The sequence below is a fragment of the Entelurus aequoreus genome, linkage group LG04 (genome assembly GCF_033978785.1).
Source record: "Entelurus aequoreus isolate RoL-2023_Sb linkage group LG04, RoL_Eaeq_v1.1, whole genome shotgun sequence".
NCBI lineage: Eukaryota > Metazoa > Chordata > Actinopteri > Syngnathiformes > Syngnathidae > Entelurus > Entelurus aequoreus.
The window spans coordinates 32,965,126-32,985,786 of record NC_084734.1 but is presented as its reverse complement, the minus strand read 5'-3'; the positions used below and the strand labels follow the sequence as shown (position 1 = coordinate 32,985,786).

The 20,661-nt window shown below is 37.9% G+C and overlaps 1 protein-coding gene across 1 annotated transcript in view; it reads left to right on the top strand.

The window, feature by feature from the left end:
• The first annotated feature begins 6,720 nt into the window (after positions 1-6,720).
• The window catches only part of slc22a16 (solute carrier family 22 member 16), a 16,818-nt gene continuing 2,877 nt past the window's right edge, over positions 6,721-20,661 (top strand). Inside the window, exons 1-5 of the mRNA XM_062044629.1 lie at positions 6,721-6,830; positions 8,551-9,027; positions 10,906-11,023; positions 12,865-13,420; positions 18,187-18,314. Coding sequence (XP_061900613.1) covers positions 6,787-6,830; positions 8,551-9,027; positions 10,906-11,023; positions 12,865-13,420; positions 18,187-18,314 — 1,323 coding nt within the window. The 5' untranslated portion in view covers positions 6,721-6,786. The remainder of the gene's footprint in view (positions 6,831-8,550; positions 9,028-10,905; positions 11,024-12,864; positions 13,421-18,186; positions 18,315-20,661) is intronic.

Sequence of the window (20,661 nt, the reverse complement as noted above, 5' to 3'; positions counted from 1 at the left end):
CCAGATAGGCTGCAGCATATGCAGCGTGGGGCCGCAGCACCCGGTCCATGAGTCTCTGAAATGTGGCGGGCGCACCGAACAAGCCGAACGGAAGGGTCACGAATTGGTATAAACCTTCCGGAGTGGAGAATGCCGTTTTTTCCTTAGACTCTGGAGACAAGGGAATCTGCCAGTAGCCCTTAGTCAAATCCAGTGTCGTAAAAAACCGAGCAGTGCCCAACCGGTCCAGGAGCTCGTCGACCCGGGGCATTGGATAGGCGTCAAAACGTGACACATCATTTACCTTGCGGTAGTCCACACAGAACCGCACAGACCCATCTTTCTTCCCCACCAGAACTATCGGGCTGCACCACGCACTGTGTGACTCTTCTATCACTCCCAATTCCAGCATGGCTTTTAATTCTTCCCGAACTACTTTGCGCTTGTGTTCGGGCAGCCTGTAGGGCCGAGACCTCACCGTCACGCCTGGGCTGGTCTCTATGTGATGCTGGGTGAGAGTCGTGCGGCCTGGCAGGGGGGGAGAACACGTCAGCAAAATGCTGCTGCAATTTGGCCACATCTGCTTTCTGTGACGGCGTCAGATGATTATCACAGCGGAGAGGAAAGGGCCGGGGGGAGGGGGGAACCTCCGGCCCCAGCTCCTCGCCCTCCGCTATCGCCGTCACCATGGAGACAGGCTCCGCTTCCCTCCAACCTTTTAGTAGGTTGAGGTGGTATATTTGTGTTGCCCCACCCCGGTCAGACCGCCTGACCTCGTAATCCACGTCACCTACTCGTCGTGTGACCACAAAGGGTCCCTGCCACCTGGCGAGTAATTTGGAGCTGGATGTTGGGAGTAATATAAGTACTTTCTCTCCCGGTGAAAATTGTCTGAGTTTCGTCCCCTTGTTATACAGGCGCTGCTGACGTTCTTGGGCTTGGAGCAAATTCTCACGTGACAAGTGCCCCAAAGTGTGGAGTTTTGCTCTCAAGTCCATGACGTACTGAATTTCATTTTTACTGGGGCTTGGACCTTCCTCCCAGCTTTCTTTAACTAGGTCCAGTACCCTGTGCGGCTTCCTGCCGAACAACAGTTCAAATGGAGAAAATCCTGTTGAGGCCTGAGGAACCTCCCGCACTGCAAATAACAGGGGATCCAACCATTTATGCCAATTTGGTTTGTCCTCGTGTACGAACTTCCGGATCATGGATTTCAAGGTTCTATTCAACCGCTCTACCAGCCCATCTGTCTGCGGGTGGTAAACGCTGGTCCGAATAGATTTGATCCCCAATAATCCGTACAGCTCCTTTAACGTGCGTGACATAAAGGACGTGCCCTGGTCAGTTAGAATCTCTTTCGGGATTCCAACTCGGGAGATAACTTGAAATAGTGCCTGCGCGACACTCTTTGCAGAGATGGAGCGCAGTGGCACTGCTTCGGGATAGCGCATTGCATAATCCACCAGGACTAGTGCAAAGCGATATCCCTGGGTGCTCGGGTGAAATGGTCCGACGAGGTCCATGCCAATTCGCTCAAACGGGACCTCTATGAGTGGTAATATCCGCAAAGGTGCTCAAGGGGTGGCCGCGGGGTTGACTAGTTGACAGTCCGGGCAGGCCGCGCACTAGCGGCGCACGTCTGCCCGAATGCCTGGCCAATAGAACCGGACCATTATCCGATTGAGTGTTTTATCATAACCCATGTGACCTGCCATCGGGTTAAAATGCGCCGCCTGGAAAATCATTTCCCGACGGCTTTTTGGCACCAACAATTGGGTGATTTCCTCCCCTGTCTGAGTGTCACGACTCACTCTCACATTATTTAAGAAAAATAGATCTCTACATTATAAATAATAAACTATGGCAAATAATATTGCAATTTCTACTGCCATCTAGTGGTTTATAGTGGCAGCGTGCTTAATGTTGGCAGGGGTGTTTAAAAAACATAAATACAAATAAATTCCCAGCAAGGATCAAATATAATAAATACATTTATGTAATACAGTTTACAATTATACAGATATTTCTTTTGTTATTGTTATTATTATTGTTATTTGGACATAGTTTTGGGGAATAAAAAGTGTCATAAATTAGAAATAAAAAAGACAATACAACCATCTATAAGACTTAAATTTTACAAACAGAATATTTTTTTAATTCATACAAAAAGTGAAATTTACTTGAATTGATTGCATTTTGTGCAATACATAATTAAATTCAGTAAATGGTATCAATAAATTTAACATTATTATTTAGACAAAATATTTTATTAGTAAAAAATTGGACAGAATATTACCATCTCTACTGCCATCTGGTGGGGGTTTTCTTGTGTGGATTAGATTAAAAGATATATTTTCCCAAAATAATGCCCTGAGGTTAAAGGTCATATAGTCTTGTTCCATCCGGAGCCCTCACTTGGTAGCAAGGTTCAACTGGACACAAATTGAACATTCACTCAGAAGGTTTAATATTTCAAAACTTGCCGATGTGTGACCACAACCACAGGAAGACAAATAAATACAGTAAATGTTCTACCGCACATGTTGGAGGTGAACAGCTGAAGGTCAGTGTTTGTTTGCCGTAGGACGCAAATAATGAACACACCTCAAAGTTCACTCATTCTGTTACGTGCAACGATTAGTCCGTTCATTAAGCACCTGCCAACTTTTGTTTTATTTGAACATGGTGAATACATTAAAGCTACTGCAAGATTATGCAGGGATTATGATCAAAAAAGTAATTATGACGGAAGAAAAAAGGTGGTTATTTTACATTACTAAAGTCAATTTCTTGCAAGAAGGCATCTTCATCCAGAAAAAGATGGTAATCATACAAGATTAAATGTGTATTATTTCAGGAAAACAATTTTACAAGAGTAAAGTCAGAATAGTTCAAGAATAAATGCATTTTTAGACAAAAAAGAGAGTCCTACATGCATCACGTCTTATTTCTTTGAGAAGAAAAGTCAGAGTGTTACCATATTAAAACTGTAATTTTTCAATATTGAAGGTGTTTTTTTAATTTGTTTGTTTCTTTATTGGGAAAAAAAATCATAATTTTTCAATACTAAATTGTAATCATACAAGAATAAAGGTGTTTTGGTTTTGACAACAAAAAATAATAATTTTTATTACATTAAAGTTGTAAATGTACAAGATTACAGGTGTTTAAAAAATGAAAAAATTCTAGAAGAAAGTCAGAATCTTTACCAAAAATACATTGTTAATCGTACGAGATTAACAGTGTTTTTTGTCGTTGTTTTTATTTTTCTCTTTCTTTTTTTTTTTTTTAAGGAAAATGTCGTAACTTTCCAAGATTGTAATGCATAATGGTCAAAAAAAAAAAAAAGTATATATATATATATATATATATATATATATATATATATATATATATATATATATATATATATATATATATATATATATATATATATATATTTTAAATGGTTTCAAAGATTAAAGTTAAAGTGCATATATATTTCTTTAAAGTCATAATTTTACAAGATTAAAGTCAATGAAGGTGTATTTAAAAACAACAAAAACAACAAAAATGTGAAATATTCATAACACCAAAGATGTCTTTGTACAATAAGATACATTTTATTGTAACTAGTGAAAGTTGTCTTTCCATTTAAGAAAACACACTTTGAAAAAAAGCAAATCTTTGACTATCAATCAATCAATCAAAGTTAATTTATATAGCCCTTAATCACAAGTGTCTCAAAGGGCTGCACAAGCCACAACGATATCCTTGGCTCAAATCCCACATCAGGGCAAGAAAAAACTCAAGCCAATGGGATACAATGAGAAACCTTGGAGGGGACCACAGATGTGGGGACCCCCCTCCCCCTGGGCGACCGGTGCAATGGACGTCGAGTGGATCTAGTTAATAGTGTGAGAGTCCAGTCCATAGTGGGGCCAGCAACTACATGATTTAAGTGTGTTTTTAGGTGTACTGCAAATCTTTCCACTTTGTTATACTGTGTTGTTGTTCTCCTTGTGAACTTCTCTTCACTCTGTTGATCGCATGTCCGGTGAGGATGTCAAGCAGATGGCGAGACGCTGTGATGTCATAGTGATGGTCTGCAGGGCCCGACCAGCCGGATCCAGTCAGGATGCCGCATGAAGGCGGTCAATAAAGTTCTGAAACGTTTATTTTACTGCGTCAGTTCATTGCAGCCTTTGAATTCATCCAGAAATAGGTCATCTGACACAAGTGAGGTGGAAAAACCATCCAACTGAATCCTCTCTTGAGCAGTACTTGGGACGAACGGGGACAGACAGAGCCAGAATAGGGAAACCGGCGCAATAAAAGAACAATATGGACAACAGTGAAGGCAAAAACGACAATTGACACTGACATAATTTCTGAAGAGGGTACAAACACAACAGAACAATACAAATGAAAACAATTTTAACTTTCTTTAGAGGGGACAGAAAGAGAAGTCAGAACAAAATTAAATCGGTCCTTAACTTAATGCAGTTTATGTTCGATACATTGCGACTCCTCAGCCTTCCCGGTAAGGTCTATTCAGGTGTACTGGAGAGGAGGCTAGTAGTTGGACCTCGGATTCAGGAGGAGCAGTGTGGTTTTTGTCCTGGTCGTGGAACTGTGGACCAGCTCCAAACTCTCGGCAGGGTCCTTGAGGGTGCATGGGAGTTTGCCCATGCTTTGTGCACTTGGAGAAGGCATTCGACCGTGTCCCTCGGGAAGTCCTGTGGGGAGCGCTCAGAGAGTATGGGGTATCGGACTGTCTGATTGTGGCGGTCCGCTCCCTGTACGATTGGTGTCAGAGCTTGGTCTGCATTGCTGGCAGTAAGTTGAACCCGTTCCCAGTGAGGATTGGACTCCGCCAAGGCTGCCCTTTGTCGCTGAGTCTGTTCATAACTTTTATGGACAGAATTTCTAGGCGTTCAGGGGATCCAGTTTGGTAACTGCAGGATTAGGTATCTGCTTTCTGCAGATGATGTGACCCTGATGGCTTTGGGATCTTCCGCTCTCACTGGATCGGTTGGCAGCCGAGTGTGAAGCGACTGGGATGAAAATCAGCACTTTCAAGTCCGAGTCCATGGTTCTCGCCCAGAAAAGGGGTTGGGGAGGAGATCTTGCCTCAATTGGAGGAGTTTAAGTACCTCAGAGTCTTGTTCACAAGTGAGGGAAGAGTGGATCGTGATATCGACAGGCGGATCGGTGCAGCGTCTGCAGGGATGCGGACCCTGTATCGGTCCGTCGTGGTGAAGAAGGAAGGCTCAGCTCCTTCCCTATCACTATACGTCCCAATCCTCACCTATGGCCATGAGCTTTGGGTCATGACCGAAAGGACAAGATCCCGAGTACAAGCGGCCGAAATGAGTTTCCTCCATCTGGTGGCAAGGCTCTCCCTTAGAGATAGGGTGAGAAGCTCTGTCAGTCGGGAGGAGCTCAAAAGAAAACCGCTGCTCCTCCACATCAAGAGGTGTCAGATGAGGTGGTTCAGGCATCTGGTCAGGCAGCCCTCCGGACGCCTCCCTGCGTAGGTGTTTAGGGTCATGTCCGACCGGTAGGAGGCCACGGGGAAGACCCAGGACACGTTGAGAAGACTATGTCTCCCAGCTGGTTTGGGAACACCTCGGAATCCCCCAGGAGGAGACGGACAAAGTGGCTGGGGAGAGGGAAGTCTGGGCTTCTCTGCTTAGGCTGCTGCTCTCGCGACCCAACCCCAGATAAGCAGGAGAATATATTGCAACTTTATTTCCATAAAATGAAAATTTCTCTTGTCACAGCAACATCATTTTGGTAGAAATGACCAATTCATCGTCACGTAATTCTTGCAGTATTTGACTATATTACAGTGTCTATTTTATTCTTGTAAATTTACAATTTATTTCCTTGCAATAATGTGAGAGTCGTCTGGTAAAATTAGGACATTTCTTGTGTCGGTAGTCAGTAAATAAAGGAAAGGATTTAACATCTTAAAACTCATGTATACACCCTACCCCTTAAATAGACCCCCTTTTAGACCAGTTGATCTGCTGTCTCTCTTTTCTACTCTGCCCCCCTCTCCTACGTGGAGAGGCTCTCAGGTGGCCACGGATCAGCTTCCACGGAGGAGGCGCTTCTGTTCCAAGTTGGTCCCCTCCAAGGTTTCTCATTGTATCCCATTGAGTTGAGTTCTTTCTTGCTCTGATGTGGGACCTGAGTCGAGGATGTCGTTGTGGCTTGTGCAGCCCTTTGAGACACTTGTGATTAAGGCTATAGAAGTGAACTTTGATTGATTGGTTGAAGGATTTATTTTCTGCATTCACTCTGTATGCGCTATAAATGTCAAGCCTGTTCAGTGTGTTTTCTTTGGTGTAAACGGGTTGATTTAAAAGAAGCTCAATGGTTACTTTGAGGCAGCTTGTTTGGACCAAACATTCCTGCTGAAGCTCAACTATATTAGTATGAAAAATATGAATATATAACTTTTCAGCTAAGAATCAATGTCTGAAGTTCTGCTAACAATTATTAAGCCTCTTTTGATCAGTCACAGCTGGAGTGAAATTAGAACATGACAAACAGGAGAGGAGAAAGTGTGTGTGTGTGTGTGTGTGTGTGCTCCTCCCACACTCCCACCCTAATCCAAATTTGTGCAGCAGTTGACGTGGACCAACAGTGGACACACACACACACACACACACACACACACACACACACACACACACACACACACACACACACACACACACACACACACACACACACACACACACACACACACACACACACACACCCGCCCCCCACACACATACACACACACTGACACACCGAGGAGCCCCTGGTAAAATGAAGGTAGAAAGGATATTCGACGAGCTAGGACATTTTAAAAGGTATGCAAACTTGTGTTATTAATTTTTATGCACATCATAAGTTAGAGGGGTTGAAAAAGCAACACTCTTCACACAAAAAGTCATAACTTTGTGCAATGTTTGTTTTGCATGCTTTTATGCTGGTTGAGTCTAAATTTAGTAGTCTCATTTAAGAAAAAATATTTCAATATAATAAATAATTATGTAGTTTTTATATATTTATGAATATATGTACATGTATTTTTTTCCCCCTAAAAAAAATACATATTTCAAAAAAGGTATACTAAAAAATAAAATCTATAAAATTATTATAAAATAAAAATATTATATATATATATATATATATATATATATATATATATATATATATATATATATATATATATATATATATATATATATATATATATATATATATATATATATATATATATATATATATATATATATATATAATATTTTTATTTTATAATAATTGTATAGATTTTTTTTAATATACCTTTTTTTAAAAAAAAAAAAAAATATATATATATATATATATATATATATATATTTGTTTTTTTTTAAAATTTTTATTTTATTTAAAATAATTACATTTGGGTATACAGGCTTTTTAATGGACAATGTAGAGAGTGCCGTTCTCAATACCACTTCCAGTAGAAGGCATACTTATGCGGTATCTAGTACTTTAATCAATATATTGTTGCTCTACAGCTCTACAGTACTCCAAAATTGTAAATTCATGTAAAATACATTTTAAAATCTTTTCATGAATTAATTGTCATATTTTGTAAAAAAAAAAAAAAAAAAGTTCCATGTGGATCTGCATGGTTTTTATTCTACAATATATAAATGATAAATGGGTTATACTTACATAGCGCTATTCTACCTTCAAGGTACTCAAAGCGCTTTGACACTATTTCCACATTCACCCATTCACACACACATTCACACACTGATGGCGGGAGCTGCCATGCAAGGCCCTAACCACGACCCATCAGGAGCAAGGGTGAAGTGTCTTGCTCAAGGACACAACGGACGTGACTAGGTTGGTAGAAGCTGGGGCTCGAACCAGGTACCCTCAGGTGGCTGGCACGGCCACTCTCCCAACCGTGCCACGCCGTCCACGTAACGTGTGTATAACCTTCATTGTATTTTTTTCCAAGGCATTTCAGCTCATCAACATGCATTGCAAAGTGTTTCTTTGATATCATCAATACATATCTCAGCATATTTACGTGTTATCTGGCACAGTGGCCTTGTGGTTAGAGTGTCCGTCCTGAGATCGGTCAATCGTGAGTTCAAACCCCGGGCCGAGTCATACCAAAGACTATAAAAATGGGACCCATTACCTCCCTGCTTGGCACTCAGTATCAAGGGTTGGAATTGGGGGTTAAATCACCAAAAATGATTCCTGAGCGCGGCCACCGCTGCTGCTCACTGCTCCCCTCACCTCCCAGGGGGTGGAACAAGGGGCTGGGTCAAATGCAGAGAGTAATTTCACCTCACCTAGTGTGTGTGTGACTATCATTGGTACTTTACTTTACTACACAATGAAAAGCATGTATCTGCAAAAATTCAGAATATTGAATTCACTCTGTATGCGCTATAAATGTCAAGCCTGGATAAATGATACATTTATCCTTTATTTAACCACTAACATATGTATTTTTCTTCTCCAAAAAGACATGCTTTTGTGACGGTGACAACAGTTAAGCACACATCTTTTCTTCATCCGCAGGTTCCAAGCATGTGTCTACTTTGCGGCCGCCTTCCAAGCCATGGCCTGCGGGATCCACTACCTGGCCTCTGTCTTCCTGGTGGAGACCCCCAACTTTGTCTGCGGTGTCCCCGGCAACGTCACGGAGGTCTTGTTCGGCAACCTGACAGGATATCACGTGGAGGACTTCCTGCCGGCCTTGAAAGGTGGGACAGGCCCTTTGGTGGTGAGGACTCATGACGGACTACAGTGGGAGCTGAGCCGGTGTCAGCGAGCCCTGCGGATGGACCCCAGGGACTTCACCTACAACTTTGACGGCAACAAAACGGCACAGGTGTGCGATGGGAACTTTGCTTACGATCATAGCGAAGTGTACCAGAGTATTGTGACCGACTGGGACCTGGTCTGTGACAGAGCTTGGCTGGCCAAGCTGTGCCAGCCCACCTTCATGTTGGGGGTGCTGGTCGGGGCCCTCGTCTTTGGGGACATTGCTGACAGGTGAGCAGAGGCACGCGGTGTTTGAGAGGGGACAGACAGGGAGAAAGAACAGAATTCATGCAAAACTGGCATCATTCCTTAAGAGGGGACAAACAAAGAAAGGACAGAACATATCAGTGACATTCAATGCAAAACTGGCACAGAGAAAGGACAGAACACAGCAATTAAAATTCTATGCAACATTGACATCATTCCTTAAGAGGGGACAGACAGGAGAAAAGGAACATACCAGTTGCAGTGACATGGAATTGGGGGTTAAATCACCAAAAATGCTACTCACTGCTCCCCTCACCTCCCAGGGGGTGATCAAATGCAGAGAATAATTTCGCCACGAGACAATCATTGGTACTTTAACTTTAATATGAAAAACTGGCATTGTTCCTTAAGAGGGGACAGACAGGGGAAAAGGAACATACCAGTTGCAGTGACATATGAAAAACTGGCATTGTTTCTTAAGAGGGGGCAGACAGAGAAAGGACATAACCACAGCAGTGACATTCTATGCAAAACTGGCATCATTCCTTAAGAGGGGACAGACAGAAAGAAAGGACAGAACACAACAGTGACATTCTATGCAAAACTGGCATTGTTACTTGAGAGGGGACACACAAAGAAAGGACAGAACATATCAGTGATGTTTAAAGGAAAACTGGCATCAAAGAGGGGACAGACAGAAAGAAAGGACAGAGCACATTAGTGACGTTCTATGCAGCATTGGCATCATTCCTTAAGAGGGGACAGACAGAAAGAAAGGACAGAACACAGCAGTGACACTCTATGCGAAACTGGCGTCATTCCTTAAGAGGGGACAGACAGAAAGAAAGGACAGAACACATCAGTGATGTTCTATACAACATTGGCGTCATTCCTTAAGAGGGGACAGACAGAAAGAAAGGACAGAACACACCTGTGACGTTCTATGCAACATTGGCATCATCCCTTAAGAGTGGACAGACAAAGAAAGGACAGAACATATCAGTGATGTTCAATGCAAAACTGGCATCGGTCCTAAAAAGGGGACAGACAGAGAGAAAGGACAAAACACAGCAGTTAAATTATATGCAACATTTACATAATTCCTTAAGAGGGGACAGACAGGGAAAATGAACAGAACAAAACTGCCATCATTCCTTAAGAGGGGACAAACAAAGAAAGGACAGGACGTATCAGTGATGTTATATACAACATTGGCGTCATTCCTTAAGAGGGGACAGACAGGGAAAAGGAACATAAGAGTTGCAGTCACATATGCAAAACTGGCATTGTTCCTTCAAAGGGAACAGACAGAAAAAGGACATAACCACAGCAGTGACATTCTACTCAACATTGGCATCATTTCTTCAGAGGGAAAGACAGAAAGGACAGAACACAGCAGTGACATTCTACTCAACATTGGCATCATTTCTTCAGAGGGAAAGACAGAGAAAGGACAGAACACAGCAGTGACATTCTACTCAACATTGGCATCATTTCTTCAGAGGGAAAGACAGAGAAAGGACAGAACACAGCAGTGACATTCTACTCAACATTGGCATCATTTCTTCAGAGGGAAAGACAGAGAAAGGACAGAACACAGCAGTGACATTCTACTCAACATTGGCATCATTTCTTCAGAGGGAAAGACAGAAAGGACAGAACACAGCAGTGACATTCTACTCAACATTGGCATCATTTCTTCAGAGGGAAAGACAGAGAAAGGACAGAACACAGCAGTGACATTCTATGCAACATGGACATATTCCTAAAAGGGGAATGCACTTTTTAAAAATGTGCCTATCATTCACAATCCTTATGTGAGACAAGATCATGTCTTTTTGTCTTAAGAGGGGACAGACAAACGCTATGCAGTCATAAGCCAACAATTCATTTTTCCTTCAGGGTGGGCCGAGTGAAGATCCTCATGTTCACCAGCGTCTGTCAGTTTGCCCTCGGCGTGTTTGTGGCCTTTTCCAAAAACTACTACTTCTTTGTGGCGCTGCGTTTCCTGCTGGCCATGGTGAGTTCCTTGTTGTGCGTCTTCACATGCAACTCAACACAACAATAACAGCTCATAAGCTGATCTGATCATGCCAATTACTGGCCTGTGCAGCTGTAAAGTTGACCCTGCAACCCCCCTACACAGCTGACGTGTTTCACATGGAATCAGACTCTGGTAAACAACTCCCACATAACAGCACCACTCTGCAAGCACATGCAGGCTTTTACACAGCGTTAGCGATCACACAGTAAAACCTGATGTGTAAAAAGTTGTCATGCTGCAATTGACAGAACTGGCATTGTTACTCGAGTGTTTTTGCAAAGAAATTAAGAATTTAATTATTTTTTAATGCTACAAAAATGACATTCATTAACTTTAGGGAGGGGTTGTTTTTACTTGTAGGAAAATGTTTTTTTCAAAGAAAATCAAAAAACATAAAACAAATAATTATAAGAAAAATAAAGTACTTCTTGTTTTTTTAGATAAACAAAAAAACGTAATAGATTTTTTTATTGAATAAATAAAATTGTTGTTGCATTTTTATTCATTTATCTTTTTGGATGAAGCAAAAACAAACAAAAATGTAACATTTTAGATTTTTTTGTTTGATTGATATCTACATTATATAGTGTATGATACATTTAGTTATTATTGTAATAAAAAATAACTCAACCAGTAAATTATTACAAAATGTCTTTATTTTTCAAGTTTAACAAAAATATAATAGACTTTTTTAATAAAAGCAAAAAAACAGAACAAAACAAACAAAAAAAAAATATATATATATACTGCGATGGCGGGGCATATATATATATATATATATATATATATATATATATATATATATATATATATATATATATACGCCCCGCCATCACAGTATTAAAAAAAAATAATATTTAGCTTTGTACATATACATAATAAATAAATAGAATACATTTACTAATTTATTCTGTAATAAAAAAGTAACTAAAACAAAAAAATAAGATGAAAATAATCTGATGATATGTCTGTAGTTTTAAAATTTTAATTATATATATATATATATATATATATATATATATATATATATATATATATATATATATATATATACACACACTACCGCTCAAAAGTTTGGGGTCACATTGAAATGTCCTTATTTTTGAAGGAAAAGCACTGTACTTTTCAATGAAGATAACTTTAAACTATTCTTAACTTTAAAGAAATACACTCTATACATTGCTAATGTGGTAAATGACTATTCTAGCTGCAAATGTCTGGTTTTTGGTGCAATATCTACATAGGTGTATAGGGGCCCATTTCCAGTAACTATCACTCCAGTGTTCTAATGGTACAATGTGTTTGCTCATTGGCTCAGAAGGCTAATTGATGATTAGAAAACCCTTGTGCAATCATGTTCACACATCTGAAAACAGTTTAGCTCGTTACAGAAGCTACAAAACTGACCTTCCTTTGAGCAGATTGAGTTTCTGGAGCATCACATTTGTGGGGTCAATTAAATGCTCAAAATGGCCAGAAAAAGAGAACTTTCATCTGAAACTCGACAGTCTATTCTTGTTCTTAGAAATGAAGGCTATTCCACAAAATTGTTTGGGTGACCCCAAACTTTTGAACGGTAGTATATATATATATATATATATATATATATATATATATATATATATATATATATTTTATTTTTTCTTCTTCTTGTTTTACCTCTGAAACTAAAAACAAAGGTCTTTTATTGACCTGATTTGTCACATTTTTCCTCCTGCATGGCAGAGGTTTGTTATCCCATCATAAAAAAGTAGGTATAGAGTTTGAAAGAGTTGATTGAAGAGTTTAGTTAGTCGTCTACTTCTTTCTTCCACCAGGCGTCCAGCGGCTATCTGGTCGTGGTGTTTGTCTACGTGACAGAGTTCACTGGCATCAAGGTGCGCACTTGGACTTCCATGCACGTGCACGCCGCCTTCGCAGTGGGCATCATGGTCGTGGCTCTGACGGGCTACTTGGTGCGAGTGTGGTGGATCTACCAGATCATCCTCTCCCTCTGCACCTCGCCCTTCTTGCTCTTCTGCTGGAAGTTCCCCGAGACGCCCTTTTACCTCATCGCCAAGGGTCGCTACAAGGACGCCCAGACCCTCCTGGATCACATGGCCCGCGTCAACGGCCTGGAGTCGCGGCTCAAGGTGGAGGAACTTCTGGAGTCGGAACAAAACGAAAAAGCTCTACTGGAGAAGAATATGTCGGACAGACCGGCCGAGGACGAGAAGAAGCTGTCCATCTTGGATTTGTTCGGCAGCTGGAGGATGGCGGGGCGAACGTGCACCGTGTGGGCCATCTGGTTCATCGGCAGCCTGGGATACTACGTCTTCTCTCTGGGCTCCGTCAACCTTGGAGGGAATCAGTACATTAACCTCTTCCTGGCTGGTAAGTGTGCGGCTATTGCTGTGACATCAGCAAATCTCCAAATATACTGTCAAGTTATGTTTTGTTTGTTTGTTTTATCCCCTAACTTGAAAAGGGTTTAGATTTTCGACCAGGGGTTACACTGGGACTTCACTCTTTGGTTTAATCCAATGATGAGACAAATCTCTGTTTATCCTTTTATTTTGGACTTGATTGTCTCTTTTTTTCACTGAATACTTATAAGGTGAAAAACCTTTGGAAATACAAATACAAAAGCAATTAGGGACCAATATAAACAAATTACAATAAGCAATTTTTTAAAGTAAAAGTGTTTCCAAAAGTACATATACATGACCTTTAACAGCTTGGATTTGGCATTTAAACATTTAACAACCACTTGGCCATTAAATAAATTCAACACATCAAATCAAACATCAAAATAATATAAGACATCTCACCGTCAGCCACCCTGGTCTTTGTAAACAGTTAGGCACTACTGCACTTGGCAAATTGTCCTCGAGCAGTGTTTGTTGGCCTGAAGTTTGAGCTGGACTGCAGACTTAAAAAGGAGTGGATTTGATTGCTTCAGGTGAGAGCCTTCCTGATTACTGATGGTCTTCAGCTGTTGGGAAATGTTGTCTGTAATTCCAGTTCTGTCCTCTGGGGGGAAATGGGAGCCAAACTGACATTTGGACATGAGGCCCTTCTGTTTGGGTAAAGGCTTTGGCCTTGTGTCGAGTTTGCCAAAACATATACAAAACCCAAAACCAGTGAAGTTGGCACGTTGTGTAATTCGTGAATAAAAACAGAATACAATGTTTTGCAAATCCTTTTCAACCTATATTCAATTGAATAGACTGCAAAGACAGTTCGAACTGAGAAACTTCATTATTTTTTGTAAATAATCATTAACTTAGAATTTAATGGCAGCAACACATTGCAAAAAAGTTGGCACAGGGGCATTTTTACCACTGTGTTACATGGCCTTTCCTTTTAATAACACTGAGAACTGAGGAGACCAATTTTTGAAACGTTTCAGGAGGAATTCTTTCCCATTCTTGCTTGATGTACAGCTTAAGTTGTTCAACAGTCCGGGGGTCTCCGTTGTTGTATTTTAGGCTTCATAATGCGCCACACATTTTCAATGGGAGACAAGTCTGGACTACAGGCAGGCCAGTCTAGTACCCACACTCTTTTACTACGATTGATTGATTGATTGATTGATTGATTGAGACTTTTATTAGTAGATTGCACAGTACAGTACATATTCCGTACAATTGACGACTAAATGGTAACACCCGAATAAGTTTTTCAACTTGTTTAAGTCGGGGTCCATGTTAACCAATTCATGCGGTAAAGCCGTGCAGAACGTGGCTTGGCATTGCCTTGCTGAAATAAGCAGGGGCGTCCATGAAAAAGACGTTGCTTGGATGGCAACATATGTTTTATTCATTGTATTCTGATTTTATTTACCATTTACACAACGTGCCAACTTCACTGGTTTTGGGTTTTGTATAATGTGGAACAAAATGTTTTTACTTTTATTGAAGCACAACAAAAATGTTTACTCTCCCAACATTAAAAACATATTTAACTGTATATAATCTGTATATACACACATTTTTCATAAAATATATACAAAAAAAAAAAAAGAAATACTTTTTTTGATAGAAAAAAAAAGTATGTGTAATTTTCATGGAGGAAAAAAAAAACATGATTTGTATTCATGCTTTTTTCAATGAACAAATGCAATTATCAATTTCTTCCTTGTATGTTTTGGCCCAGAAATAAGTACATCAAATGTATGTAACTCCAAATGTTTTTATTTTAAATGTTTTATTTTTGTACCTTTACCACAGCTGTGTGCCAGGGTTTACAAAAAGATTGTCCCCACGTGAAAGTGATGCTAGCTCAGCGATACACAATGACGTTTCCATATTCCTTGTTACACACATGAATTTGAGAGCAAGATGCATCAAAACACGTTGTTTATCCACAGTGCGAGGTCGCTTCTAAGATACGAATCCTCACTAACACGGCGAAAAATAAACTAAGTCTATTCCAAGTAACGGTATCACTGGAGGACGAGAGGGAAAGGAATGGCTAAGCATGCTTCACACACACACACACACACACCGAGCAAGAGTACACCAAGCAGGGGTGATCGATCCAGATGTCGATAGGATCGATACCTAGTAAACCTACTAAAGTTATTAGCTTGATAGTTTTCCTTTTTCACTTTTTTGTTGTTGTTTACAAACTCAGAGAGTAAGTCTCTAGATACAGGAAGGCTTTGAGGGCAAAACCTAAATGATTTACATGGAAGCCAATAGTATGTGCGTTTGATTAGTTATCAATCAATCATCAATCAAAGTTTATTTATATAGCCCTGAATCACAAGTGTCTCAAAGGGCTGCACAAGCCACAACGACATCCTCGGCTCAGATTTAAGTTATTGTGCGCCGGACACTTTATTTTGTTTAAAAAAAGGGTATGTAACATTAAATAGAAGACATATTACATCATATGATATACAACAATACTAGAAAATTATACGTTTGATAAGATAAGCTCAATAAAAATGTGTTATTGTGGTTACACTGTTCACTGTCGTCACTGTATTGTCGGATGAAATGTATGCATGTATGTATGTTTGCATGCATGCATGTATGTATGTATGCATGTATGCACATATGTATGTATGTATATAAGTATGCATGCATGTATGTATACATGTATGTATGTATACATGTATGTATGTATGTATGAAAGTATGCATGTATGTATGTATGCAAGTATGCATGTATGTATGTATACAAGTATGTATGCATGCATGTATGTATGCATAAATGCATGCATGTATGTATGTATGTATGCATGTATGTATGTATGTATGTATGTATGTATGCACGTATGTATGTATGTATATATGTATGCATGTATGTATGTATACATGTATGTATGTATACATGTATGTATGTATGTATGCAAGTATGCATGTATGTATGTATGCAAGTATGCATGTATGTATGTATGTATGTATGTATGCACGTATGTATGTATGTATATATGTATGCATGTATGTATGTATACATGTATGTATGTATACATGTATGTATGTGTGTATGCAAGTATGCATGTATGTATGTATGCAAGTATGCATGTATGTATGTATACAAGTATGTATGCATGCATGTATGTATGCATAAATGCATGCATGTATGTATGTATGTATGCATGTATGCACATATGTATGTATGTATATATGTATGCATGTATGTATGTATGTATGTATGCACGTATGTATGTATGTATATATGTATGCATGTATGTATGTATACATGTATGTATGTATACATGTATGTATGTGTGTATGCAAGTATGCATGTATGTATGTATGCAAGTATGCATGTATGTATGTATACAAGTATGTATGCATGCATGTATGTATGCATAAATGCATGCATGTATGTATGTATGTATGTATGTATGCACGTATGTATGTATGTATATATGTATGCATGTATGTATGTATACATGTATGTATGTATACATGTATGTATGTATGCATGTATGTATGTATGTATGTATGCACGTATGTATGTATGTATGCATGTATGTATGTATACATGTATGTATGTATACATGTATGTATGTGTGTATGCAAGTATGCATGTATGTATGTATGCAAGTATGCATGTATGTATGTATACAAGTATGTATGCATGCATGTATGTATGCATAAATGCATGCATGTATGTATGTATGTATGTATGTATGTATGCACGTATGTATGTATGTATATATGTATGCATGTATGTATGTATACATGTATGTATGTATACATGTATGTATGTATGTATGCATGTATGTATGTATGTATGTATGCACGTATGTATGTATGTATATATGTATGCATGTATGTATGTATACATGTATGTATGTATACATGTATGTATGTGTGTATGCAAGTATGCATGTATGTATGTATGCAAGTATGCATGTATGTATGTATACAAGTATGTATGCATGCATGTATGTATGCATAAATGCATGCATGTATGTATGTATGTATGTATGTATGTATGTATGTATGCACGTATGTATGTATGTATATATGTATGCATGTATGTATGTATACATGTATGTATGTATACATGTATGTATGTATGCATGTATGTATGTATGTATGTATGCACGTATGTATGTATGTATGCATGTATGTATGTATACATGTATGTATGTATACATGTATGTATGTGTGTATGCAAGTATGCATGTATGTATGTATGCAAGTATGCATGTATGTATGTATACAAGTATGTATGCATGCATGTATGTATGCATAAATGCATGCATGTATGTATGTATGTATGCATGTGTGTATGTAAAACGCTGTGTCTTGATGTCCAAAACAAATTTCTCCTCGGAGTCAATAAAGCTAATTATTATTATTAATATTATTATTATTTTGACATGCTATAAAACATCTTCACTTCTTTCATCTATAGTGAAAATATCCGACAGTGTTTGGAGGCCAAACATTATGATTTGAAACACTCGTTAATTGATATTACAAATACTTAGATATTATTTTCATACTATTTTTAGACAACCACAACAAAACATTTGTTTTAGTTAACCTGAAGATATAACCTGTCTTTTACTGTTGCGTTGGTTAGCATCTTCACAACGATGAAACATCAGCTAACCATTAGCATGGTAGCATGCTAATGTTTGCTTGGTAGCTGCTGACTAAGACTTTCTACCATTGGCTGATTCCACAGGTGCGGTGGAGCTTCCCTCTTATCTGGTGGGCTGTTTCGCCATGGACCGCATTGGTCGCAAGAAGACGTGCGCCCCGGCTCTGCTGCTGGCCGGAGTGGCCTGCATGCTCATCATAGTGGTCCCGGCTGTACGTACTAAGTGTGCGTGTGCGTGTGCGTGTGTGTTACGTGATACAAGTAGGTTGCGGTTGACTTGGCAAACAACAACACAAAGTCCAACTTGACATAACCTTGGAAACACGGCCAGACAAAGCTGCTGTGTTACCGTGGCAACCACATAGTGAAAAAAAAAACTATTTTCTAGCTCTGTATATATTTGGATATACGAGATGACAAAGTGACCAACTATTCTTAAAACACGTAAGACAATACAAGCAAATCTTGGTAAATCTGACATTTGCCCTGAATGAAATAAATATATGTTTGGATCCACAGACATCGTTTATAAATACACCGTCTTGAATGGGATCAGTTCTCACTGAGTGTATCTTTAGCGGCGGGTATCGCTGTCTTGTTTCATGCAGTGACCAGCTTGTTTCCATGTGTGCGACTACATGTCTATTTCACACCAGGTCTGTTAATACTAAAATGAACAACAACAACTTGAAAAATTTCAAAAGCCCTCCTATCTGTTGGTAACAAAAAATAATGCTAACAAGGCTTATAGTGGACGTAACAGCTAGCATTGTTAGCAACATGCGTGTATTTAGCTGACTTGCTAAATGTCAATGGGACTTGCAAAATGCTAAAATGGTAAAAGTTAGCACATGGCAAGTTGTGATTATGCTAATGATGCAAATGCTAAAGATGTCAAAAGCTTGCATGCAGCATGTTTTATGTGTAGATGGTATGTAGATATGTTGATCATCAATAAAGCAGATGCATTCATATGTACTAGAGGGTACACTAGAGGGCATATTTGCAGGATTTTAGAGGATTTTTGATATTCACATCAGTGTGTGTGTGATAATCATTGGTACTTTAACTTTAATGTCAAATAAAGAACATGTACAGTTGTTAGTTTTTTTTTAATTAAAAAAATAAAATAAAACGTATCCGACAAATGTATTTATTATGCGTGGGACAAATTATTTTTTTGTTTTTTCTTGTCATATTGTATATTATATATCAGGGGTCCCCAAACTTTTTGACCTGGGGGCCGCATTGGGTTAAAAAAATGTGGACAGGGGCTGGGCTATATATATATATATATATATATATATATATATATATATATATATATATATATATATATATATATATATATATATATATATATATATATATATATATATATATATATATATATATATATATATATATATATATATATATATACATACATACAGTATATATATATATACACATATATACATATATATATACATACATATATATATATATACAGTATATATATATATATATATATATATATATATATATGTATACACATATATATATATATATATATATATATATATATATATATATATATATATATATATATATATATATATATATATATATATATATATATATATATATATATATATATATATATATATATATATATATATATATATATATATATATATATATATATATATACACCACACACACATATATATATACACTACCGTTCAAAAGTTTGGGGTCACCCAAACAATTTTGTGGAATAGCCTTCATTTCTAAGAACAAGAATAGACTGTCAAGTTTCAGATGAAAGTTCTCTTTTTCTAGCCATTTTGAGCGTTTAATTGACCCCACAAATGTGATGCTCCAGAAACTCAATCTGCTCAAAGGAAGGTCAGTTTTGTAGCTTCTGTAACGAGCTAAACTGTTTTCAGATGTGTGAACATGATTGCACAAGGGTTTTCTAATCATCAATTAGCCTTCTGAGCCAATGAGCAAACACATTGTACCATTAGAACACTGGAGTGATAGTTTCTGGAAATGGGCCTCTATACACCTATGTAGATATTGCACCAAAAACCAGACATTTGCAGCTAGAATAGTCATTTACCACATTAGCAATGTATAGAGGGTATTTCTTTAAAGTTAAGACTAGTTTGAAGTTATCTTCATTGAAAAGTACAGTGCTTTTCCTTCAAAAATAAGGACATTTCAATGTGACCCCAAACTTTTGAACGGTAGTGTATATATACACACATATGTATATACATATATACACATATATACATACATACATATATATATATATATATATATATATATATATATATATATATATATATATATATATGTATATATGTATATACATATATATATATATATATATATATATATATATATATATATATATATATATATATATATATATATATATATATATATATATATGTATATATGTATATACATATATACATATATACATATATATATATATATATATATATATATATATATATACATACATATATATATATATATAGACACATATATATACACACATAT